The following is a 26,970-nucleotide window of genomic DNA, read 5'->3' as shown; positions in this document are numbered from 1 at the left end:
TAGGGGTAAACTGGAGAAAACCTAGGATTATTTTGTTTAAGCAGTTACAGAAGAACTTTGGGGCTAGGGGATCAGCTTGCAGAAAACAATGATGGAGTCAGGGCTTCTTTTCAGCCAGAACTCACTGGAACTCAGTTCTGGCACCTCTCAGGTGTGCACCCTTGCCATGATAAGAGAACAGGGGCAGAGTTCATGGTGAGTTCCAGCACCTCTTTTTCTAGAAAAAGAAAAGTGGCGGAGCTGGTAATTGGACAGGAGGAATCATGGACAACATGAAATGGCTGTGTACAAAATAAGGGGGAAAATGAATCAAATAGCATTTGCTTTTTCAGAGTCATGCTTTTGAAACTGCTTTGCAAAATGCCGTGGCTTATTGCCCGGGGTACAGTCAGCAGAGCAGAGCAAGCTGAAGTTCACTCGGCATAAATCTAGCGTAATAGGCTATTGCTGGAGTTCACATTGAGGCCAGCTTTGTCAGGTGCATTGTATGATGAGTATATATTAAGAATTAGCACGCACTGGTTGGAGTAGGATTTGCACGTTTACTGGTTCTCACAGACCTGGAGCTAGCTGGACTACCTCTTTCCTTAACACCGAGAGAGAAATTAGTCCTTCTACTACACATCCCCTGGCGCTGTCTGCTACCACCATGACTGGGGAAGGAACTTGCCTTCTCCTTTCCTCGCCCCCATTCTGTCAGCACCTGCTGATCAGAGGATCTTGCAAAAGCAGCGTCTGCTGGTAAAGAAACAGCGTCAGGAAAATATGTGGGGTAAGAAATGTCAGTTTTTAATAAAACCTCTTGACAACTTAGCTATAATCTGCATGCACACTTTTCATTTGGCTTACATCTAGCATGTGGTTCTCCAATTAGTAAAGGATTTTAGTGTGTGTGTGTGGATGTATGTGCACATGGCATGCATGGATAAATAGAAGACAGGTGGTCATGAAAATGAAAGCCTCTTAAGGAGCTTGTTAGCCAGCAGGTCTCTGGGCAGGAGGATAAAGTGCTTGTGATTAATTGAAACGGGTCTGGAGTTCGAATTCCAGCTCACCTATTGACTCTTTGCTAGTTGATCTGGATGTGCAAATTTTGAACATGCTTATCATTTGGGGTTCCTTTGAAGTGCTCCCCTTACTTATGTCCCCGAAGCATGTTTTAAGAAACAGTTTAGAACTTCGTTGTGAGTGTTGCTTAGGAGGAAGCAAAGAGGAAACATTTGAGTTGTCAGAAGAATTTAAAATGCAGTTCAAACAAAATGGCTGGTTGGTGCGACCTTTGCATCTGGAGTGTGGTCACTAAAAACTCAGTTTCTCCATTTGTAGTACAATAATAATGATCCCTTGCTTTGTGATGGTGGATGAAGTATTGCTACTTGTCTAGAGCCTGATACAGTTGACTATAAATCTAAATGAGCCTTAATGGAGAAATTCTAGCTACCGGAAACAGTAGCTTTGCATTCATTGAGCACCTGCCACAGATTCAGACAAGTTTGAGTATTATCTTGTCTTATGATACCTTCTTAATTTCATTTTGCTGTTAAAGATAGTACCTTAAAATCATCAAGTGGCCCAATCTAAATAGTGTGGATTGTTTTCAATCTCACCCCTTTAAGCTTTGGCCTCCTTTGTTCCTGCTCACCAAAAATTGCAAAAGCACCCCTGTCCTCATCTTCAGCAATGAAAAACGATTCCTTTTATTAGTTGTATGTCTCTTTTTGTCTCTATTGCAGCTAATCCTGCCTGTAGTGTTCAGACTGAGGAGTTTGTGAATAGCTTATTTGTTTATCCCTCTTGTAAAGAAGATTACTGTATGTACAGAGGCTGTGGAGGGATGCTGAAATTACTAATGTCTTGATTGACCAGGCTGGTTTCCCATTTTCTGCTCCAGCCAGGGATACAGAAACGATGTCTTTCATCCCTGCCTTCTTTCCCCTTGCTCTTTTGGTAGGTTCTTGCTGGAGTGCCTTGACTAGATAACTTCCTACCAAATCCAATTCTGCTCTCTTAAAAAGCACAATGATGAAATATTGGAAGTTCTACATAAGGGTGTATGAGATGGTAGGGTATTTATCTTGCACAAAAATCTTGCCCAGGTCACATGTTTCAGAATGCGAGTTTGATGATGGTATAGCCTTGACATTAGTTTTCATGCATCTTCAGGTAATGATGTGATGACGAAGAATTGATGTATACGTGTTTGAAAATTGATGTAGGTCCATGGCTGTGTTCACATTGACTATTTATACAAGAATAAATACATTAGGGTTTCACTACTAATGCAGTGCTGATTGATCACTGATATGCTTATTGTACCATGTGTAAAAAGAACATTTGCAGATCAGACAGACAATTACATTTTGTTGATGATCAGATGCCGTGTGATCAAATGATTCACAAAAGGGATCAAAAACAGATGTAAAAAAAAAAAATTCTAGCACAGCTTCACAATCTGTTTTTTATTCCTATCAGGTGGTACACACGCATGTCTGAATTAGTGTCCGGCTGTTGAACTATTTGCACTGGTGGTTTTATTGCTGCTCCTGACAGTGATAAAAAGCATAGGAATTAATTTCCAGCTGTTCTGGGACGTTGAAGCCTAGCAGTGTTGGAGCCCACCCAACAGGAGGTCTGCAGTAGAATAACCAGGGATAGACTCGGTGTCTGAGAATATTATTTAAGTTGCATTTTTTATTTCGCACAGAACAGCCTGACTCTGACTAGTCTTGCATAACCTTTCTCTTTTCTCCATCCTCTTTTTCTCCTTGTCCCGTCCAAAAATACTAGAGCTCCAAGCGAGAGTGGAAGCCCCTGGAGGATCGCAGCTGCACAGATATCCCATGGCTGTTGCTGTTCATTCTCTTTTGCGTCGGCATGGTAAGTAACACAGCTCTAAAGGGGAATCAGCGCAGGACTTTTTTTAAGGGACTCCTTATAGAAACCTTTTTTTAGGGTGCAGGGTTCTGTGTCTGTGTGTTTGTGTGTGATGTTAAATGGCTGTGATTAAATACTAATGTGACTGGCTTCAGCGCAACTCTGAGATCAGTGTATTTTGTGCATTAGAAATTACACAACAGTTCCCCTTCTGCCAACACACCTCTTATTGTAGAATGCTGACCTACTTATCTGAACACTGCTTTAAAACATGCTGGCACCAACAATAATTTTTTTAAAAAAATTCTCAACCTTTCATTGAACTACAATTTGCTTTTGTTTTTCAGAACTTTTTGACTGCCTTTCTTTAAGACCTTAAGGCAGTTGTATACATTAAAATACAATATTAAAAGCACATACTGAAATTAAGTACTACATCCAGCACCGTTTCAATACAATTGCCCTTTCCTTACCATCATGCCAAAGTTAACACTTGAATACTAAAAGCCTGGGGGAATACACTATGTCAGTGCAAGAATTTCTTCCTCTCCCCATTTGTGCCCTGCAGGCTTCCCAAATCTGCTCCAGACCATTGAGGGAACTCCAAGAACAGAATTTTGGGGTGTGCAGGGGCAGTAGTTGGGGGACAATGTTCCATTGTGCAAGTGGAAATCCTTGTGCCTTAGCATTCTGCTGGATTCCACCCAAACGCAGTGCAAGAATATTGCCAGATGAGTCCTAGAGACTTTTCAGTTGTTCTCATGTGATCACATAGAGCAGTGTTTCCCAAACCTAGGCCTCCAGCTGTTTGGGGTTTTTTTACTACATTTCCCATCATTCCTGACCATTGGTCCTCCTAGCTAGGGACATAGCTGTCAAAGTTTCCCTTTTTTAAGGGAAATTCCCTTATTCCGAATAGGATTCCTTGCAAGAAAAGGGAACATTTGACAGCTATGGCTAGGGATGATGGGAGTTGTAGTCCAAAAACATCTGGAGACCCAAGTTTGGGGAAACAGTGGCTCAGAGGAAACTCCTTTTCAGCACTCTTAATTTTTCCCTTCCTAATAGAAGGCTGGGACGCTGAGATGCAGGTGGCGCTGTGGGTTAAACCACAGAGCCTAGGACTTGCCGATCAGAAGGTTGGCGGTTCGAATCCCCGCGACGGGGTGAGCTCCCGTTGCTCAGTCCCTGCTCCTGCCAACCTAGCAGTTTGAAAGCACGTCAAGTGCTAGTAGATAAATAGGTACCGCTCCGGCCAGAAGGTAAACGGAGTTTCCATGCGCTGTTCTGGTTTGCCAGAAGCAGCTTAGTCATGCTGGCCACATGACCCGGGAGCTATACAGCGGCTCCCTCAGCCAATAAAGCGAGATGAGCGCCCCAACCCCAGAGTCGGTCACGACTGGACCTAATGGTCAGGGGTCCCTTTACCTTTACCTTTAATAGAAGGCACATGGAGCAGAGTCTTTCCAGTTGTGAGGTGGTCCCCCTCAAGGCATGTAAAGTGTTAAGAGGTTTAAGTACGATCTCAGCACTTTGAATTGCACCAAGAAGCTAAATGGCAGCAACTGCTGAGAATTGGCATAACACGATTTCTCTACTTGTTGTACCTGTCAATAGGCCAGCAGCTGCATTCTGCACTAGTTGCTGCTTCTGTAGTACCTTCAGAGGCTTAGCCTCATACAGAGTGCAATGGGTCAGCCCTATATCATGTGCCAGTAGCCCAGCCTGAAAATCCCTAGGGCATGAGCACCACTAGTGCAAGATGTTTATCCGAAAGGAAGGGTCACAACCAGCCATATTATATATAACTTACAATGTGTACTGCTGGTCTCCACCGTTACCTGAACTTCTGAAAGCAGCCCTGTTTTAAAAACTCATGCAGTTCACAAACCTATTTTAGGAAGTTTGTGACAGCTCAGAGCAAGATACATCTAGATTTCTTATGCATCAGACTCTCTCTCTCTCTCTCTCTCTCTCTCTCTCTCTCTCTCTCTCTCAACACAGAGTTTTAATTTGACCGCCTTTTTCTAACTGGTATATATTTGTACTTCACATGATGCTACAGAGTTTTTTTTGGGGGGGGCACTTTTCCTTTTTAAAAGACCCTGAAATAAGTATGAAAGCGAGATAGGAGTAATTTTTGTTTTATATATCTCTGTGGGGAACATAGCAGAAAGCTGCTGTTAAAAAGAATGGTCTTTTTTAATACAGTTTGCCATGGAAAGCTTTCGTTCTCATCTCATTTCTTCCCAGGGTCTTATTTGTGGCTTTTCAATAGCTACCGGAGCAGCTGCAAGATTGGTTTCAGGATATGATAGTTACGGAAATATCTGTGGACAGAAGAATATAAAAATAGATGGAATAGACAACAGTGGCTTAGACCTCACAAAAAAGAAGTGAGTAATGGGGTCCAATTACTGCTACAGTTGTTTCATTAACTGATGGAATATAGTTTTCTTTCATTTTGGCTGTGGGTGGCAAGATTAGGGAGAACATTAATGCATTTCTTACTCTAAGTGTGGACACCATAGCTTTATGACAAATGATCACTTTCTCATGAACACTTCTTGTACCTGGGTACTTGTGCATCCTTAATGTGTTCCTGGCTTTCATAGTTGTGAACCACATACTCTGAAATTTCAAGTTAGAATCCCTTTGATGCTTCTGTGTGTTTAGATAGTGCTGAGTTATTAGTACCTCTCCAGGGTTTTTGTAATTCTCTTCTGTTGTGGAGAATTCATATGAATATATACGCTACACACTATTTTAGCACTTATATTAGTGATATACCAGTTTAGTCTTCGCCAAAGGAATTGTTTTCTGTGAAGTAGTGACATGGGTGTAATGGATTTAGGGGTTGCTCGTGCGTAAGTTGCCGCCACTGCTGGCGAGGTTACCTGGTTAAACCCTTTCTGACTGAACAGCCTCCAGCATCGTGACTGTCTCAGTCGCTGGCAGAATCCGTCAGTGGGCGTTTCTTAAACCTTTTCCAGCATAAAAGTTGTTTGACGCCAAGTCTCCTCCTACTCTCCCTGCGCGGAAGTCTTCTGCACAGGGAGGGTGTGGGCAGCGGAGGACCCGTACTCTCTCCGCTGGTCTCCGGCGAGGGGTCTTGGAGCCTCCTCTCTGATTCCCCCATCTGCCCCCCTTCTCCACTGGTGTTACGCTGATTTTCTTCCCCAGCAGATGGGCTGCCTCTCTCCCTACTGGGACCCTCTCCGCCATCCCTCTGGAGCCTTCCCTCCGCCTCTAGCTCCGATGGCAGTTCCCTGACAATGGGGTTGAAATTTTTCTGTGAAGTTCATTAGTTCATTAGTAACAGTGAATGGTGAATGAACAGTGAAGTTCATAAGTTCAATGGTAACAGTGAATGGATACCAGTTGCAAATGTGATATTAAGGAAGTCAGTTTCAAAGGCTTTGGTTTTACTAAATACAGTATATGTAAAATAAACATGCTAAATCAGATTACTCTCTTGGACATCACAAAAAATTTCTGATGCAAATTGAACATATCCCCATTTTAAAATAATTTAGCAATGTGAACAATAAACAACACTGTTCTAAAATAAGAGCTGTAAAACAAAAAATTGACTTTTCATAATAGTAACATATGCAATAACTGATTTGGCGTTTAGACAATATAACCAAACTGAACATTTTCTGATGCAAAGTACCTAAAGGCAACTTTTCTAATTCAAGCTTTTCTGGAAGACCCACATCACTGCTGAAAGTGTAGTGAATTCTCTGTTTCTTACCTGACTACAGTTCAGTGAGGATAGATAATGACTATTAATCATCTTGTTCTCGAAGCTACCAGCATGAGTTTGACCAAACTGTGGGAGGCAGTGGAAGACAGGAGTGCCTGGCGTGCTCTGGTCCATGGGGTCACGAAGAGTCGGACATGACTAAGCAACAGCAAATCAGCTTGAGTTTGTGCTGTAGAAAAGCCCTTAGATGTTTTAGTATTATGGGAGCTTTGGAATATATTTTCAGGGTCATGTGATGCAAGGCAGAGTTTATGTAGCTCAGGAACATTTAAAGGGCTCTGGGATAGCTGAAGTGTATGTATGTGGACTTTTGAGGAACAATACTTAAGAACGACCTAAGTCCTGTCGATTGCAAATGTGAAGGACATCCTACTGGAAATCAAACAGAGATGCTGCAAAGGAACAGGGATAGGTATTGGACCTAGGCCGGTCTCTAGAACTGAGAGTGTGTGCATATCCAGGGCTTTAGTAACAAGGATATATACTGTTGGTCACATGGAGACAGCATTAATTGCAGTCAAAGAGAACCATGCTATGGTACCTTCCTGTTTAATCCTGTAGCTGCTTGCCATTGTTAGCTGGCCAAAAGTCACCCAAAATGAGAAGAATAAGGGAGCAGCAGCAGCATAATGGGGAAGGCCAAAGGTGTGGATGCAATATACGGTAAAGATAGGTTATAATTCAGTTGGATTCTATCAGTTTCCATTATTAGGCATGTCTTTTGGCTTTCCTCCTTTCTCTAAAATTCAGAGTCCTTTGAAAAGCAAAATATATATTCAGTGAACGAGAAAATGAAATTTGATAGAAGCCATGCAGGCATTGACGCAGAAAGCAATGACGCTTGGAAGAAACAAGATTTGTCTCTATGACTTTGTGAAATTTCTTCTTGCGCTAGCTTTCGTTGTGGCATAATGTGTGGTAACAGAATTCAACCCCTTTTCGACTTCAGTCACGTTTTAGTGCAGTGACAATATGGCTACGCTGACTTTTCCCCTGTGTGCAGTTCAGATGTTGAAAGCGAGACACAGGGAGCAAACGGTGCAGAAGTAATAAAAACTACCACTTTTTGAAAAGCTACAAAGAACCTGATTCTTGACTCTGTCTTCAGGCTAACAGAATGGGGTTTTCATGGTCTGAGGCGCTTGAACTTTCTAGTTTGCAGCCTCCCAGAATTTCTCCCCGAGGAAAGCACACAGCGAACCCCAGACAGGGATTAAGACAAGAGACTTAGATAGATAGTATAGATTGGGACATTTTTTCACCCTGAGGGACTCATTCTAAAAGTCTGGTAGTTGTTCTCTTTGACATCTGGTGGGAGGGCGTTCCACAGGGAGGGCGCCACTACCGAGAAGGCCCTCTGCTTGGTTCTCTGTAACTTGGCTTCTCACAGTGAGGGAACCGCCAGAAGGCCCTTGGTGCTGGACCTCAGTGTCCGGGTAGAACGATGGGGGTGGAGACGCTCCTTCAGATATACTGGACCAAGGCCATTTAGGGCTTTAAAGGTCAGCACCAACACTTTGAATTGTGCTCGGAAACAGCAGCCCTGTTTAGGGAAGCTTTTAATGTTTGATGTATTACAGTATTTTAATATTTTTGGGGGAAGCTGCCCAGAGTGGCTGGGGAAGCCCAGCCAGATGGGCGGGATATAAATAACAAATTATTATTGTTGTTGTTATTCCCCTATGAACAGTCTTCTGGGAGCTTATTGCCAGTGGTGGGTGGAGCCACAGCCAGTGGCGGATCAAGGTGGGGGCAATTCACCCCAGGTGTCATCCCTGGTGGGGGGGATGACAAAATCCCCCCAGAGTGGATCACTGCCGCGCTGATCGCGCACCCCCCGGGCAGATCGCCCCATCCCGCCCCCAAGTGCACGGCATCTGGCTGCTCTGGGTATCCGAGCGGCTAGCTCCACCGCTGGCTGCAGCCGGACATGGGGAGAGCAACAGATGCAATTCTTACTTTGTACTGTAGGCTACTGTGGTGTTTGCCTCCTAGGTGGGTCATAAGGAAAGGGTTAAAATGAGTGTGATGTGATTGGCCAGTGGAAACTGATAGGAGGAGTTAGAGTGAGAGTTGGAGCTGTGTGGAAGTCAGTTGAGAGTTGGGAGTTGGAGAAGGAAGAGGGAGGTTAAGTCTGTGGGTTGGTCGAGTTGTGTTGTGAGGGAGTGAGAGGAATTGTTAGGTGGAGTCAGATAGATAGTTGGGATAATCAGTTTGAAGTTGTTAGGAACACATAGGACAGTTAAAGAACTAAGATTAAGAAACTGCCAAGAAAAATTAACTGTAACCATAAGCTTGTTCATGCCTATAAAAATAAACTTGATTATTTGTTAATGTTAACAACTGTCTGGACTCTGTGTGTATCCGTGAGAAACAGGTTGGTGGCAGCGAAGAAAGCAATCACAGTGGTGGCACAGGGTCAATAGACCGTCAAATGTCTGGGGGCCCTGTGTGATCGCCACAGCTACCTTCCAACCATGCAAAAGCCAGAGGGGGACACAGATCAGGGCTTTTGAGGGGGCGTGGCCTGAGAATGGGGTGTGGCCTGGGGTGTGAACTGGGGAGAGGGGCGTGGCCTAGGGTGAGTACCAAGAGAAATCTGGAGGGTCACTTTCTGCTTGTGGACTAGAGAGGCTCCCTACTCTGAGCTTGTTTAATTTATATTCAGGGACCCATCTCAAAAGACAAGTACTGGTCACTTCTTATCAAATTATTTATGCCTTATATCAGTCATCACCTTTCCATGGAACGCACAACCTTTTGGCCTATAGGAAATAAAATGTGCTCCATAAAATAGTACTAGCAATTAATACACTATATATTTCCTTGAGATTGCCACAAAAAGTTCTCCATCTGCTCAGCAGCTGACGTAGCAGATGGTTTTATTGCAAGATTTTTATTGTACAGGGTGTTTTTTTCATATTCTTCCTTTTTCAGTCCAAATGTTTATTAAAAATCTGTTTTTTAAAATGTCATCTTTTCCATCCATATAAGGCAGAATGTGAAAAATGCTTATTTCTTAAAGAGATGGAAACATTACATGTAACTGAAGACAGGCAGCAAAAAGGCCACAACTTTTTTTTTTGCGAGTTTCTTGACTTGCTTCCCAATATCCCTGCATGTAAAATAGTTCAATGGGTAGAATTTTTCCATTTTAGAAAATGTAATGATTCAGAAGTCTAGTGAATTTGAAGCACAGAAAGCTTATTTTCCTTCTCAAAAATAAATGAAAAAGGTTTCTGCCTGAGAACCCTTCTAATTCCATTTTAAACTTAAGTATGGCCCACCCACCCCCTTGGACCAACTCCCCATCCCTTGGGTCAACCTGGTGCCTTCCAGATGTTTTTGAACTACAGCTCCCATCATTCCAGGCTGGTAGGTGATGATGGGGATTGGACTCCAACATCTGAAGAGCATCATTTAAGGCAAGGCTGCTTTGGACAATCTCCTCTTCCAGTACCCTGGGAGATTATAATGACTGTTCCCTATTGCCTTCCTCGTCCCTTCAGATACCCTAGAATATGTGAAACTGATATGCAATTTGTTTCCAGGAGAGCTAGTGTAACACAGAGCCAGCGAGTGTCATGGATGGCCTGTGAGCTAGGAAAATCCCCGTTCAAAGCTATCAAGTGGCTTTAGGCAACAGTCCTGTTTTTTCAGTTTCACCCCCCTCTTATCTAACAGTATGGTCCCATATGAGCAATTTTTTTAGTCTAGTGGTTTAAAAACTGGGTTTTGCCAAGTTTGCTTTCAGTTTCAAAGAATCTTGGCTCAGTTTTACATGCAAACCAAGAATCCCAATTTAAAAGGAACTATGGTTAACTGCTAAAGAAGCAAGCTATTAAACCTGTGGTTTAAAATTGGCTTGTTTAGCAGCTAACTAGTGTTTGTTTTCAACCAGGATTCCTGGTTTGCAGATAACACTAAGCCAAGGTTCTGCGAAAGTAACTCCCCAGAAGACCTTTTCCTGTCCATGCAGAAGGACAGAAGAGGAGACGCATGCAAGCCCCACACTTCACTCATGCTGACTGAGACTTGTCTGCCTAATGCTAAATCAAGGCTTAGCGATGCGTGCAAAGCAGCCGTTATATGACCACGCTTGCCTCTGGAATTGTCCTGAGACTCTAATCGAGCATACTGTTTGGTGTTTCTGCGCTATGCTCTTTTGACAGTATAGAGCTGTCTACAGGAATTGCAGGAAATCAATGAAATCGGAAAACCTAGGGAGCATGTACCTTAAAGCTCAGATTCAAGATGGACTCGGTCACTGCAGTCATGTTCCGACTTAAAATAGGCAAACTCTTAAATCGTTAATGTGGGAAAGTTTTTGATTCCTGATTTGTATGCGCATAAGGCATCCTTTCCCAGTAGCATGACCGTAATACTCGCGAAGAGCTAAAGAACTCTTTCCCCAAATCTTGGTTAGCCTTGTCCATATTTAACGAAATGCTGCACAGTAAATTTGTGCTTTAAAAGGAAACCTCTGCAATCAAATGTGCAGGCTGTTGATTGGTTGGGGAATATGCACTGTGAGACAGATACTACAATGGCAAAGGAAATAAATGATCAGGTGCAGTGATATAGGATTGGGGGTTGGTTTATTAAGGCGGTCCAACTTTTCATACCAAGTGGGCCACTTTGACACGGAACCCATGGGCTACACATTGCAGCAGTGCAGGTAACGAGGCCCATAATTGACACACATACCCCGGCCCTTATGCTACCTTCCCAAAGCTGACTAAGCGAGGCTCTGGGGCAGGCATCCCAAAACTCGGCCCTCCAGCTGTTTTGGGACTACAATTCCCATCATCCCTGACCAGTGGTCCTGTTAGCTAGGGATGATGGGAGTTGTAGTCCCAAAACAGCTGGAGCGTCGAGTTTGGGGATGCCTGCTCTGGGGCTTTTGGAAGGAGGTGTGAGGCTGTGAGGAGGTCCTAGAGCCATCCCATCTCCTTCCCAATGCTGCAAAAGTGCTAACTAGACTTTGGGAAGAAGCTGGGAGGACTCTAGGACCCTCTCGGAGCTGCCTCGCTTACCTTTGGGAAATCAGCATGAGGGTTGCAGGGTGTGGGTGGGTGTCAAATGCTGCTGAAGGGCACCAAAGAAGTCCTTGAGGGCCACACATTGGACCCCTCTGGTTTAGATAGATAATGCCCCTGGATCCCAGCCGAGCCTGTGGTAGTAGCAGAGGGAATTCAAGATCATTTGGCTCTGGCCAAATCTGTTAAGCATCTTCTCTGCACGTGTAAAGAAGTTGGTGCAGAACAAATGTGTTTCCATAGAGACAACTGGAGATGCTTCCGGGAGAGCGGTACGTGTGCCTTTTCTCACCTCAACTGGCTAGGTGCCACTCATCCTAGGAAGGAGAACAATAGGCCAGGAATGAGTGTAGCTGAACCTGGAAACAAAACAAAAAAAGGAGACACGGAAGCTTGACTTTCTCTGTGGGCTGAACCCAAAGCTCAGGGTTCAGAGGCCTCCCTGGAAACCAAAGGGAGCCAAGATCTGTTGGGATATTGATGCTCTGAGTCCCTCCATCCTATGCCCAGGTCGTATATATATGTGAATAAAACCATATAGTCTAATGATAACTAAGGGCTTGCCACATTTTACACACTTCTGGTGATAAAAAAAAGAATCACACACAGATTCAGAAATACAGTTTTCTGCCTTTGTTCACAAGCTTTTATCAGTGCATATTTATTCTCTTGAGGAAAGTACATGCATTATTTTATAGATCCAAATGAATTCCAGTTGACATTGGGTTCTGGCACTTACTGCTGGTTTCACAAAACTTGTTGAACAACGGAAATCACACAGTTCTCTAAGATAAGTTATTTTAAGCTATTGTTGGGGGGGGGGTGAATCGGGTACCCGAAGTTATCTTTCCAAAAAATGTGCTGAAGTTGCCCATTGAATTACAAACCAGTCATGTGGAAAATCTATTTAAAATAAGAAGCTGTTTTCCGTAATGCTTATTCATCGGAACACATTGGGATCTCTGTTTTGCTTTCAAGTTACCAATATAATTTTACTAATTGACTTTTGCTTGGTATTTTAATGGGGGGGGGGCGGTGAGGTGGGATGGCCAGGATCATCCTGAAGACATCAATGTGGAGTAAACACACAGTGCTTACATTGTGACTTCAATTACAAAGGATAGATGGAGCTCTGTGTGACGGCACCACTTTAATGTGCTAGAGATCAATCTGTAACTGTGAACAATCGATTGCAGCAAGTTGCCACTTTTCTGTATCACATTTCAAGCTTCCCTGCTACAGTATCTGGTGAATCATTCTCTAAACTTGGCACTCGCTGAGTCCATTCTCAGAAAAATGAAAAGCATTTAGGAAATAATTATGGTCAGCTTCAGGTGTTGTGTGGCTGCCAGATTTTGTTGCTGAATATCCTATTGGTACGCCCTGAAATAAACTTTTAAAGTATGATGTTCCTTTAAAATGTAAAAAGTGTGTGGAAATGCCACACACATCCCACTCCCCCCTGAGAGCCCAAGGAGGAATGAGAGATAATGGTGTACTTTAGCAGATGAGATATAAGTTGCCAACAGTGCCTTATTTCCATATATTATCTCTTTGCCTTTTGGTGATGGTTTATATAGCCGGACATGCATCCATCTTTGTGAAGGGGCTCCACTCCATCTTATGAAAATTTTAGTGCCATTTCAAAAGGAAAAGTGTGGGGGAGCCACTACTAAATTCTGGGTGAACAGTGTACCTCTGAAAGGGAAAGATTGCAAGTTTTAAAATGAAGGAAGTTTGTTTAGCGATTTGGGAGTTTCCTTACTGGTAGGATATCTCTAGACAGAAATCCTTTTTTAGTCTGTTTTTGATCCATTCTGAATGTTTCGGTGTGTGTGTTTTCTTAAAGGTACGTGTTCTTTTTGGAGCCATGCAATGTAGATCTGGTGAAACGGAAGATCAAGTCCATCGCTCTTTGCGTATCAGCATGTCCGCGGAAGGAGTTGAAAACCCTGGCTGAGGTTCAGAATTTTGCAGAGACTAATGGTAAGGCGAAAAAACAAGAACAATGCTGTTTCTATTTCTGCTCAGTATTATAGAGGGCTATAATACTGTCTTAGTACAGTCAAACCTCTACTTACCACCGCCTCTTCTTACAGCCGTTGCAAGTCGCGACCGTGGCAAACCCGGAAGTAACCAGTGGGTTTGCCGCCGTTTGTGCATGTGCAGGGGTGGGCAATCACCACCCGCGCCTGCGCACAATGGCGCCTCTCCCAGCGACCCGTTTCGATCTCCAGATGGACCTCCGGAACGGATTATGGTTGCAAATAGAGGTTCCACTGTATTTTAACTGTCCTGGTATTTTAACTTTTGTGTGTTTTAAAGTACAGTTGTGAATTTTTGTCAGTTTTATTGCTTTATCTTTTTGTAAACCACTCTAAGGTTGGTTGTTGTTTCTTACAAGCAAGCAGTGTAGAAATTTTCGTGGGATAAATAATAAAAAATATTAATCGGAGAGCTTTTTTTTTAAAAAAAAGTAAACAGTGTGGTCCTCTACTAAGAAGAGGTTTTTCTGCTTCTCTAAGATTGTTTCTTCTATAATGTATCTGCATGATAACAGACTACTGTAATGCACTGTATGTGGGGCCACCCTTGTATCTGGTTTGGGAGCTGTAGCTAATACAAAATGCAGCTGCTAGGATGCTTTTTGAAGCATTTGTGAGAAGTGCACATATTACACTGGTGTTGATAGAACTGCACATTACCTATTACAGGGGTGGCCAGCTACCAAGATGCTGCGATCTACAGTACTTACAGAATTAAAAACTAAAAACTGGCAGTGATCTACCCCCATTTTTGGGGGGATCAGGTCGAAGTTGTTGACCCGTTTTTAAGGCTGGGGTAACAAACAACCTCACTGAAACTCCATCTTCCGTTCTGCAGATCATGCAACAATGGAGGGTGGGGCAAGATTCGATTTTACCAATTCTAAGGAAAGGGGCCCAGCGATCGACCGCAATCTCCCAAAACCTCATGGGGATCTACCAGTAGATCGTGATCAACCTGCTGGACATCCCTGGCCTATTAGATCCTCAGGCTACATTCCTGTTCCTGCAGAGGGACACAACCTATCCCAAACAGGCTCTCTCCCTACTTCCTGCATCTTTTTTATGTTATGAACAATCCTGAGATCTACAGGAATAGGGAGGTGTACAGATGATGATGATCAGGCTTCCTCAACCTTGGGCCTCCAGATGTTTTTTGGCCTACAACTCCCATGATCCCTAGCTAGCAGGACCAGTGGCCAGGAATGATGGGAACTGTAGTCTCAAAACATCTGGAGGCCCAAGGTTGAGGAAGCCTGATGATGATGATAGTCTCCTGTCAGGGAACTGGCATCGGAGCTAGAGGCGGAGGGAAGGCTCCAGAGGGATGCCGGAGAGGGTCCCAGTAGGGAGAGAGGCAGCCCATCTGCTGGGGAAGGAAATCAGCGTAACACCAGTGGAGAAGGGGGGCAGATGGGGGAATCGGAGAGGAGGCTCCAAGACTCCTCGCCAGAGACCAGCAGAGAGAGTACGGGTCCTCCGCTGCCCACACCCTCCCTGCGCAGAAGGCTTCCGCGCAGGGAGGCTAGGCGGACACTAGGCGTCAAAGAATTTTTGTGCTGGAAGAAGTTCAAGAAACGCCCACTGACGGATTCTGCCAGCGACTGAGACAGTCACGATGCTGGAGGCTGTTCAGTCAGAAAGGGTTCAACCAGGTAACCTAGCCAGGAGTGGTGGCAACTTACGCACGAGCAGCTCCTAAACCCATTACATCTCCCCTGATTCAGGAGATGCCCAGCCTTCTGTGAGAATAAGCATGTTCTGCTAACCCAAAACCAGTATTTCTGACTCATGTGACAAATGAACAATATTAATATTTGCTGAAAAATGCTTCTTTAATAATGTGATATTCCCATTTCTCTTCTTATTTTAAAAAGCTTCCCCTTCCCTCAGAGTTCTGCTCTCCTCTGCCAGCCCTCTCAGGTTTTTAAATTAGCATTAGCACGCTAATCCTAAACCAAGGCATTGGATTTTATCAGAAAAGACACACTAATCTCTCTTCACTTTGTGTGACCTTGCGGGGGCAAGTGCTTGTGTTTGAAGTAAGTGTACCAGAAAGTAGATGCAAGCGCTGAGGGTTGGGACAAACCACTGGGTGCATTGAACGTGTTGATAAAGTAATCAAGAAAAAAGGAATTTCACTGAAAGATGTCTTACGGACATTATTGTTAGGGGAGACTTAGTTAAGTTATCATAATTAAAATACTTTGGAATCTGATTTATTTAACGGGAAACATTTTGTCTGCCTAGTAGAAATGAGAAAATTTCTAGTTTAAGGTTTGTAATTGAGTTTTTACAGACTTTCTGCTTCATACATAGGTACAATAAATAGTGGTACCTCGGGTTAAGTACTTAATTCATTCCGGAGGTCCGTTCTTAACCTGAAACTGTTTTTAACTTGAAGCACCACTTTCGCTAATGGGGCTTCCCACTGCCGCCGCGCCACCGGAGCACGATTTCTGTTCTCATCCTGAAGCAAAGTTCTTAACCCGAGGTACAATTTCTGGGTTAGCGGAGTCTGTAACCTGAAGCGTCTATAACAAACCTAGACAATATCTTAAAAAGCAGAGATATCACCTTGTCAACAAAGGTCCGTATAGTTAAAACCATGGTTTTCCCAGTAGTGATGTATAGAAGTGAGAGCTGGACCATAAAGAAAGCTGATTGCCGAAGAATCGAAGCTTTTGAATTATGGTGCTGGAGGAGACTCTTGAGAATCCCATGGACTGCAAGATCAAACCTATCCATTCTTAAGGAAATCAGCCCTGAGTGCTCACTGGAAGGACAGATCATGAAGCTGAGGCTCCAATACTTTGGCCACCTCATGAGAAGACTCCCTGGAAAAGACCCTGATGTTGGGAAAGATGGAGGGCACAAGGAGAAGGGGACGACGGAGGACGAGATGGTTGGACAGTGTTCTCGAAGCTACCAGCATAAGTTTGACCAAACTGCGGGAGGCAGTGGAAGACAGGAGTGTCTGCCGTGCTCTGGTCCATGGGGTCACAAAGAGTCGGACACGACTAAACGACAACAACATATAATCACTTTCTTGCTTTGATCCATGTTAAATTGAGCTGTTGTGGCTTCAGCAATTTTCCCACCAATGGAGACTTGAAACGGAATGAATTGCATCTTTGACTCCTGGATTTGGCTGCAGAGCCACTTTTAAGGTTTCTCTGTGACCTAAGATAGTTTGAAACTTTCAGTGGGAGTTGTGAGAATCGGTCTTAAGTGACAAGTCTACATATCCCATGCTTCTGGTTTACTGAAACTCCTTTAGAGATGTTAAGATATGCTACCGATGTCTAAGTAACTGAGTTGTATTTGTCTCTAGAGAAAATGATTACAGAGCCTGCTGGTTTAAGAAGAGAGAGGCTTAAATCTATGCTAGATTCAGTACGGCATTATCTAGACCTGAGTACCCCAAGGTGAACAACAGTTGCATTTTAATTAAATTTAACTTGTCAAATTTAATCAAAGCCAATCAAATTTAATATCAGAGCCAATAAATTGTCACCGAAGGCAATTCTTAGTACCAAATCAGTCCTAGGCATGGGGTTATTTTAAGCAAACCCTGCTAATTTCTGCCATATTTTCTCTTAAGTACCGTATTTTTCCATGTATAAGATGACCTCTATTTTTTTTTAAATCCATAACTAAGAACTTAAGAAGTTACTCAAAGTTGTTGAGCTTTCTGCAGGACACCAATGCTGCCCGCTGAGTTGAAGCAGAAGCTTTCATGGCAGCCGTGGGAAGATCAAGGAAATACCGTATTGTTCCATGTATAAGATGACCCCCAATTTTTGACTAACAAAATTTAGCAAAAAGCATTGCCTTATACACTGAAAAATACGGTAAGTGTGAATGGGGTCGTTGCCTAGGAGAAGTAGTCAAAGGTGCTATGGGGGGAAACGGCTTCTTTTAACCTTTGGATTTTTGCCAGATGGCATGTAGCCCCAAGCTGTCATTTCAACAGAAATGCAATTTTGAGAAGTTGTAATGGATACATAAGATGTTTTGGTTTGATATTTCACGGTTCAGTGGTATTGTGTGGGGGTCTTCTTCAGCGTCCTTCGTAATAGCTTAGGACTGTCTGTATCTGTCAGTGCTGTCATGTACATTTATAGAGACAATATAAAAAGACTTCGTGGGGGAAAGAAACTTGAAACAATGTGCTCGGCTGCTGAGAGTGGCGGTACCTTTTCTTAATGGATCGTGTTTACATCAGCGACTGCCTATCACAAAGTGAACAGAAAACACGTTTGAGTACATTTCAGGTCCATTAAAAATGTACAGAGGGATTGTCAAGAAGTGGGAGAAATTGGACCGTTTCTTATACAGTGGTGCCTCGCAAGACGAAATTAATTCGTTCTGCGAGTTTTTTCGTCTTGCGAATTTTTCGTCTTGCGAAGCACGGTCAAGTCGCAACTGCACCTCTTCAAGCGGTTTTAAGAAAAAGGAAACAAACTTGCAAGACGTTTTCGTCTTGCGAACAAGCCCATAGGGAAATTCGTCTTGCGAAGCAACTCAAAAAACGAAAAACTCTTTTGTCTTGCGAGTTTTTCGTCTTCCGAGGCATTCGTCTTGCGAGGTACCACTGTACTGAAAAGCTCAACCTACAGGTGCTTTTTTGATGACTTGAAGATCACAAGCCTTGCAAAGATTTTCCATAAAGTTTCCCATTATTTTTGATATTCTCCTCCCCCCGGCCCGATTTTCCGTGTCTCGGTAGCTAGGGTTTAGGGTCTTTACCTGGTCAAAAAGTATTTTTTTGCAGTATTCTGGTACAACTTTTGTCTGCTATAATTTTTTAAAAAAATTCTTCTCTGTATTAACCTCTGTTGTGAAGCTAGTTTTTGAGTCAGGAGTTTGAAAACTGTGGAGTAATTTCAAAGGAATCTGTGATCTTGTAAAAAGAAGGAAATGTTGGCGTGTGATGACAATTCCCTCATTCCTTCTTGGTAAAGCTTTGTTGTGAATATGCTTCAGCAGAGTTGGATCACTGTCAGAAGAGGAATTTAAATAACTAAGTATTTTCCAATAGTTCTTAAAATATGAATATGAACAAGCTGTTTGGTAAGTCATGTGTAAATTCGTGTGCGGTCAGTAGCTAGGACCATGTTTCTGGGAACCAGGGGTTTTATCAAGATTCTTCCAGAAAAACATCTGCAACGGCAAAAATTAAGTTGTCCACCATAACCAATCTTCGACCAAAATGCACAGGTCATGGAGAATGGTGGGTTTGCTTTAGGTTGCCCTCTTTGTAGCCCCAGAAAGTCTGGTAGGTCCCGCAAATGGAGAATGCACCCCAGTAAGCGCCTCAGAATCCAGTGGCATAGTGTGGGTTGCCAGTGCCCAGGGCCATGTGGATTGGGGTGTGAGAGGGAAGGAAACGGTAAGGCTGCACATTCAATGGCCTAATTGTTGTATTGAGGCAGCACTGGGTGTTGAAATTTTGCACCCCCAAACAATTTTGTGCCCGGGGCAACTGCCCCTGTGGCTACCCCCACACTATGCCACTGTCAGAATCACCTGCAGTGTGCAGGGTTTCGGTGTAGTGGTTCCTGCACTGATAAATACTGTATTTTTCGCTCTATAAGACGCACTTTTCCCCTCCTAAAAAGTAAGGGGGGATGTGTTTGCGTCTTATGGAGTGAATGCAGGCGGGAGGCTCTGCTCAGCGCTCCCTTTAAAGAGCCGCGTGGAGGGCTGCTCTTCTCTCTCCTCGGGGAAAAGCCCCCAAGAGCCGCACACACACTCCGCACGCTCTTTAAAGGGAGCGCGGCTCTTGGGGGAGCCTTCATCCCCCGCCCGGGAGAGGCTGCACGCGGCCAAGCAAGAAGCCAGGACAGAAGCGGGATCGCTGCTTCTGCGATTCAGAATCCGCCCCCCCCCCTTGTTTTCCTCTTCCAAAAATTAGGTGCGTCTTATGGTCTAGTGCGTCTTATGGAGCGAAAAATACGGTAGCTACAGAACGGGTTTCCAAAAGGTCACGGAGTTTGAAATCCACTTCTCTTGAGCGGTTGCTGGAGAGTCCAAAGAGTTCAGTGGAAATGCGAAAGTTTGAGAACTGCCAGGACAACAAGCTCTGAATGTGCAAATAGATTGTGCCTTCTCCGTTTCTTCCCCTCAGAGACCTTGCTGCTCAGGGAAGCCTTTTCAGCGGCTTTCTTGCAACCCAGAAATGCAACTGCCTCCAGACAGACACAGTAGGCCCATGGGCTCTGCAGCTGATAAAAGGGAGCACACTTAAAATGTACAGTGATAAAAAAAATCTGATCTACTGTGAGCTCTGCGGCATGAATGTTTAATGCCCTTCTGCCATTCCTGCTTATAACTTGTCACCCCTTGATACAAGTTTAAAGCTATGGGATTCGGTGGCTTGCTTCAGTTCACAGAGGGTGGCATTATTTAGGAGAACCATGCTGATTTATCTCCACTAGCTATGGGGCTCAAACTCAGCTAGCGGAATGGAGAGTTCCATAATCTTTTGATCCATTGGGTTAGATCCTGATTCTCTTTATTCGTAGAGGCGGGTGGGCAGCTATTGCAGGTGTAAACTACTACACCAGTTCTACTACACCAGTTCTTTCTTGGGGAGAACTAGGCTTTTTTGGGGGTAGGCTTTATATTTGAAAAATTGGTATTTTGTAGATCTAGCTTCCCTGCTGCTAAAGCTGTTCATGCTTGTAATATCAATGGACGTAGTGGATCATTCCTCCTCAAGTCATGTTTTCCATTTTTTTTCTTTTCTTTAAACAGGCTCCACTTTGTGTAGTTACGAACTAAAGCCATCTGAATACACTACAGATCCAAGGGCTGCCAAGCTTTGCCCCAAGCTCCCAGTTCCAGAGAGGTAATGAAATGACTGCTTTGTGTCTCATTCTTGTGTCAAAACATAACTTTTGTTGTTTTTAATATGAGATAAAATGACTCAGCGACCTTATTGCTAGTTCAGCATGGAGCCGCAGGGTATATTTATAGATGTTCCCTTTAACGCCCTTGTCTAAGGAAAAGGACCGGTTTCTTATTTGATACACTTTACAAGTTAAGACGGCATTTAAAAATACATTGGAAAATGTGTTATATTGATAACGCTGCCACCGCTCAGCCTGGAACTTGGAGGAGTTTAGCGCCTTTAGGATGCTCTGCTATAAACAGCTTAGGGGTGTGTTTGAGGCACGTGCGTGAGAATGGTTCTTTGTCAATTGCGACAGAACTGTTGTGTCTTCTCTTGTATTTCACCGAGTGACACTTGGTTTGTTGGCTGGTTTTTGTTGGACCCCTAACATCCTGCTCCTGAGTTTCTCAGTCTAGAACGCGGAAAACTAGAGTCATAGCTATGCAGGGATCCCCTTTGTACCCACGGTTTAACATCTAATCTGGAAACAACCTTTGACACTGCTCGTAGTTTATTGAGCTTGTCTGATCAGCGTATAGCCTCATAACTGAAGGAAACTGAAGGCCACTTAATGAAAAATTAAAACTGGGTATTCGGTCTGAACATTCAAACAGCTAATTTCTGACTGATTCTAATCCCCAAATCTCTAAAATGGTTGGATTGCTTGAATTTACGAGCGCTTCTCTTGCAGCCAAGCCTTTTCCCCTCATCAGGACAGAAAGTAAACAAAGCTTTTAGGGAAGCATATCTGCAAAACTCAATTTTAATTTTTAAATTCAGAAAATTTAATTTCATTTTCTTTTCCCATATTCCTAAGTGTAAAGCGTCCAGGAAAACCCCAACTTATGGCAGCCCTAACCAGTTCTGTAGTTTGTGTTGCGGTTTATTTGATCCAATAATTTGGATTAAAGAAAACCTATTATTAGTAAAAGTGACAACAATAGGTTGTATTCTATGTTCCCTGAAATAACTGCAAAACAGTGTAAAAAGGGGCCAGATGGGAAGCTTTTGAAAAGTGAAATGGGCACAGGGGGAGAATTCCTGCCCCCCGACTTCTTTCTGTTTTTCAGGCTCATTTTTTATGCTAATGTTCTATGGAGCTTCTGTCTTCCCAAAAAACCTTGTATGCCATGGTAAAAATGAAGGTCTGAGTATGTATGTATGCATCCATGTGTTGGAAAGTGTGTGTGTGTGTGTGTGTGTGTGTGTGTGTGTTAATGTAGAATTCTTCCCGCCCATACAGAGCTCAGAACATTATTAAACGAAGGATTATATTTGAGAGAAGTTGCAATTCCATTAAGACATGTAATATCCCTGGATATAATCAACAGCCATTAATAAAAGAACAGAGGGTCACTTTGAATAAATTTATTATTCTGTTCGTTATTAAAAAAAGGGGCAGCACATCTCACACCTACCAGAGTCAGAACTCCTGAAATAGAAATTAGTCTCATGCGCTGGATTCTCAAGAGTCCCATTTATTCCAAGACATCATGTAGTAACCACTGACCTCATTTTTTATTCATTATAGCAAAGTTAGATTTTGTCTCCTACACATAAAACCAGGTAGTAGATAATCCCTGGCTTCAGCAAAAGGGAGTTCAGTGTAGTAATGGCTAGCTATGGTAAATTTGGGATTGCAGAGGACAAGGCCGTATCTGAGCAAGAGTAGTCCCGGATCAAGAGATTTTGCCGCCTGAGGCAAAGGACAAGATGGCACCTACCCCTATGCCATTTACAGAAGCCGGCCAGATTGGCAGTTGAATCTTATTTTAACAATGGGGCCAGAATACTGTCTTCCGCCGCACCTGAAGACAGCAGGCTAGCTTATACAGTGGTACCTCGGGTTAAGTACTTAATTTGTTCCAGAGGTCCGTTCTTAACCTGAAACTGTTCTTAACCTGAAGCACCACTTTAGCTAATGGGGCCTCCCTCTGCTGCCGCGCCGCCGGAGCACAATTTCTGTTCTCATCTTGAAGCAAAGTTCTTAACCTGAGGTACTATTTCCGGGTTAGCGGAGTCTGTAACCTGAAGTGTATGTAACCTGAAGTGTATGTAACCCGAGGTACCACTGTATAGGGCATGGAGCAGGCTGTATAACACATGCATCTGTGTCCACTCCCTGCTTCTCAGTATCTGCCGCCTGAGGCAACTGCTTCATTTTGCCTTATGCTGGGTCAGGCCTCCCCTGCCAACAAAGGGTTATGGCTATTACCTAAACCAGTGTTTCCCAAACGTTTTTGGGCAACGGCACACCTGTTTACCGGAAAAAAATCTCGCGGCACACCACCATTAAAGCCCCGCCCCGTGACGTCAGCGCGCAGCGTCACGCCGGGAGGGACGCACAAAAGTGAAAGTTTTTTCCCTTCCCCTTGCCGGGGTGGGAGGAGGCAGCAGAGCGAGGGCGCGTTGCGGGCTCTGCGTGGCTTCAGGCGGAGCCTAGGAGCCACTTCCCAGCCTGGAGGGCAGGCTGTGCGCGGACCCCGCCACTCTCGGGGCGCGACCCAGACCCGGCTGCCTTCCACGGCCAGCAGAGGTAGGCCGCCGGCTTCTAACCCGGCGGAACTGGGGCGTCCCGGGCGCAGCGCCGCGCTCCCCGCTCCTCCCGCCCCGCCCCCTTCTCCCGGGTGCCCCCTCCCTCCTTTGTTCTCCGGAGCCCCGCCTCCCCCTCTGCCCCAGCTCGCCTATTGGCTCACGCAGCCGCCACTCAGGTGGGGGCCCGCTTTGGCCCCGCTCCCCGGCCGCCGAGAGAGAGTGGGAGCGTGCGGGGCTGGGCTGGGCGGCCGGGCGTCTCCTTCCCTGCGCTGCTTCGGCCGCGTCTGCAGCCGCCGCGGGACCAGGCGGGAGGCCAGTCATGCCCAGACACTGCCAGCCGCTCGGAAGGAGCCGTCGCTCCGCCGGGCAGCGCCTGCCTGCGCGCCCCTCGCTCCCTGCGCCGAGGATGGCGGGGGCGCCGGGCGCAAGGCAGCGCCGGGGCTGCTGGGCAAGCGGCAGGTGCTGATGCAGTTTTGGGAATTCCTGTCACAGGGAGCAAGGCAGAAGCGGATGACGGGGCACGTTCCCCGGGGGAGCGGGGCCGGAGGATTAGCCCGACTCGCCCGCCTCCCTCCCACGGCACACTAGGCAACGTCCGGCGGCACACTAGTGTGCCGCGGAACACCGGTTGGGAAACACTGACCTAAACAACCATGAAACTGGTTTCAGTGAAGCCAAGGTGGCTTTACACTTGCTCTTCCCCAAACAACAGTCAAGCCGCCCAGTGCTGCATAGCAGACTGCTTTCAAAATGGAGGGAAGTTTCAGGAGGAGCAGCTCACCTATGCTATGCTGGTTCGAAAACAGTTATTTCCTCGTAAAATTGCACCAACATTCAAATCACGTACAAACTATTCCACTTCATGGGCCTTGGCTAGTGGCAAATCTTTGACATTTGTGTAATTCTCTGATAACAGAAGTTGCTATTCCTGAATCTGCTGTTCACATTGTAAAGATAGAAAAACAAAACCACGTTTAAGAGCATTTGTTCACACTGCCCAATACATGAGCAAAGTTTTATAAGTTTTATCTTTAATATGTTTCTTTCCACAAAAATCCCTTTATAGGGAGGAAATTGTGAAAACTTTGCTCTCATCAGTGAGTATTTTCATTTATTTTGGGTGGAGAAGAATCCTAAAATTTGGTACCTAATGTTTCGACTCATGTGCCTTTCACTCAGTCAAGTTGTGAATTCCTAAGTAAAATGTTTATTCATGTTTATTTTTATGTTATTCATTTATTATTTTAATAACAAGTACTGTTATTGCTGTAATTATGTGTATGTTTTAAAATTTTATATATGTATATATATTTTAATTCTATTAATGCTCACTTGTTTTTAATGATTTCCCCCTATATTTTGGCAATTATTGTTTTTATCTGTAAGCTATATTGACTCATGTCAGGGAAAAAGGCAGAGTATAAATATATATAGTAATAATATTTATAGTAATATATAGTAATAATAGATATAACATTATTATTATTACTGCCACCACTACTACTATTATTAAATAACACCTAAAGTTTCCTAAGTGCTGCACAAAGATAAAAAAACAAGATAATGTCAGCCCATAACGTTACAATATAGCAGACAGAACACATTTGCTTTCCTATTATTTGTTTTTGTGCTTCCTACTTGTTTTGCTTTACATTGTTAGTCGCATTGAACGTTTTGTTGTAGGGTGTCCTGCAAATATTGTAAAATGAAACAAGCACATTTTAATAAAGGAGAAGCGGACAGAGAGGTACCGTATTTTTCGCCCTATAGGACGCACTTTTCCCCCTCCAAAAATGAAGGGGAAATGTGTGTGTGTCCCATGGGGCGAATGCAGGCCCTCTCGCTCTCCAGGCTTCAGGAAGCTATCTGCAAGCCCGGCGGGAGTTCCCGCGGGCTCGCAAGGCTTGCGGGCAGCAGCCTGCAGCCCGAAGCACGGGGCGCCCTCAGGAGGACGCCCCGTGCTTTGCGCAGGTGTCCGCAAGCCTTGCACGCCCGGGGGGAGTTCCCGCGGGCTTGCAAGGCTTGAGGGCGGCAGCCTGTTCTGGGGGCTGGGGTCGGGGGAAGCTCGGGCTTCCCCCGCCCCAGCCCCGCAGCTGGGGGGGGGGAATAATTTTTTTTTATTCATTCCCCCCCCCCAAAAAAACGAGGTGCGTCCTATGGGCCAGTGTGTCCTATAGGGCGAAAAATACAGTAAATCTAGACCCCAGTTCTTAAGGTTCCCAAATCATTCTTGCGATAGCCAGCTCAAACAGAAGCATTCTCACCTCTCTCCCTCTCTCTCTCATATGTAGCCCGGTGGAAAGGCCTCCCGCCCAAAGATGACAGTTCAGAGAGGAGAAGAGCCACATGCAGCTAGTTTCATAGCCAAGCAAGTAGAGCAAGGCCTACTATCTGGTCGCTTCCTCAGGTGCATCCAGGTGAAGCAGTTGCTAATAGACAGGACCTAATGCTACAATATAGTTGAGTGTTTTTCTCCAGTGTTGTATGAGAGCTAGGTAAGATTTCTTCCATAGAAACTGGGGTCTTCCTGCCTCAAGTGTATATTTTCTATATATAGTCAAACCTCAGAACTCGAATGGCTCCGTTGCCGAACGTTGCAGTTCCCGAACGCCAGAAACCCGGAAGTAAGTGTTCCGGTTTTCAAACTTTCCTTGGAACGTCCAAGGCAGCTTCTGCTTGAGTGCAAGAAGCTTTTGCAACCAATCGGAAGCCGCGCCCAGGAACTCAAACATTTTGGAAATAGAACCATCTTCCGGAACAGATTACTTTCAGGTTCCGAGGTTTGACTGTACAGCTAAAGTTTTAGAAAGTATGGTGTCTTGTAAAAAAGTATTCCGAATTAAGGGAAATGACTCTTACATAATGGTAATACAGTTAGAATTGCTTTTTGCAAAACAAACAGCTCCAGGGATTTTATATCTTCCCCCTCATCATGCACAGGACAACATCAGGAACTCCATGCATCCTGGAACCGCTCCCTTCAGGCTGAGGTGATCGTGTTTTTGCTGGGGAGGGTGTTGGTGGTGGTGGACATGATGTAGACAAGAGTGAGGTTCTCACTGGCCCCTTCAGGCATTTGGAAATGAACTCCTAAATAGGGCTTCGGTAGAGGAGCATGAGGGACGCGGGTGGCGCTGTGGGTTAAACCACAGAGCCTAGGACTTGCCGATCAGAAGGTCACCAGTTCGAATCCCCGCGACGGGGTGAGCTCCCGTTGCTCGGTCCCTGCTCCTGCCAACCTAGTAGTTCAAAAGCATGTCAAAGTGAAAGTAAATAAATAGGTACCGCTCCGGCGGGAAGGTAAACGGCGTTTCTGTGCACTGCTCTGGTTCGCCAGAAGCAGCTTAGTCATGCTGGCCACATGACCAGGAAGCTCTATGCCGGCTCCCTCGGCCAATAAAGCAAGATGAGCGTCCCAACCCCCAGAGTCTGCCACGACTGGACCAAATGGTCAGGGGTCCCTTTACCTAGAGGAACATGAAGGTGTGCTGCTGACTCTGTGGCCTCGCTTGCCTTTGCAATCTGAAGTTGTACAAGCCAAGGAAGTTTTAGCACTCCATCTGCACAAATGACACTTTAGTCATTGCAGCTTGCTTGAGGGCTTACACTTTAGAACTGCTTGTCAGCTATGTGGAAATGGAGGCTCTAAAAATTCTCTAGATGTGGCAGGTTGCAATTTCCTCTCAATTTGGGGATAATAATTGGACAATGAGTGTTAAGTATGTTTGCGAGTGATTAAGTAATAAATCGTGAAAGGGGTTTGTTGAAGGCAGCATATTCTACTCTGCCTGCATGAAGCGAAGGGTG

General features: G+C 44.6%; 2 protein-coding genes across 3 annotated transcripts in view; both read left to right on the top strand.

Moving 5' to 3' along the window:
• The window catches only part of LOC310696250 (uncharacterized protein), a 960,839-nt gene that overhangs the window by 667,532 nt on the left and 266,337 nt on the right, over positions 1 to 26,970 (top strand). The window lies entirely within an intron of this gene.
• Positions 1 to 26,970, top strand: part of SLC44A1 (solute carrier family 44 member 1) — an 86,432-nt gene that overhangs the window by 25,618 nt on the left and 33,844 nt on the right. For both annotated transcript variants that reach the window (XM_083481463.1, XM_083481464.1), the window contains exons 2-5: positions 2,788 to 2,877; positions 5,128 to 5,270; positions 13,532 to 13,668; positions 20,490 to 20,583. In XM_083481463.1, coding sequence (XP_083337589.1) covers positions 2,788 to 2,877; positions 5,128 to 5,270; positions 13,532 to 13,668; positions 20,490 to 20,583 — 464 coding nt within the window. The remainder of the gene's footprint in view (positions 1 to 2,787; positions 2,878 to 5,127; positions 5,271 to 13,531; positions 13,669 to 20,489; positions 20,584 to 26,970) is intronic.

This window comes from Podarcis liolepis (genome assembly GCF_965112155.1).
Source record: "Podarcis liolepis genome assembly, chromosome: 17".
In the NCBI taxonomy this organism is placed as follows: Eukaryota; Metazoa; Chordata; class Lepidosauria; order Squamata; family Lacertidae; genus Podarcis; species Podarcis liolepis.
Note: the sequence above shows the minus strand (reverse complement) of the source record. Positions and strands in the feature narration are given on the sequence as shown.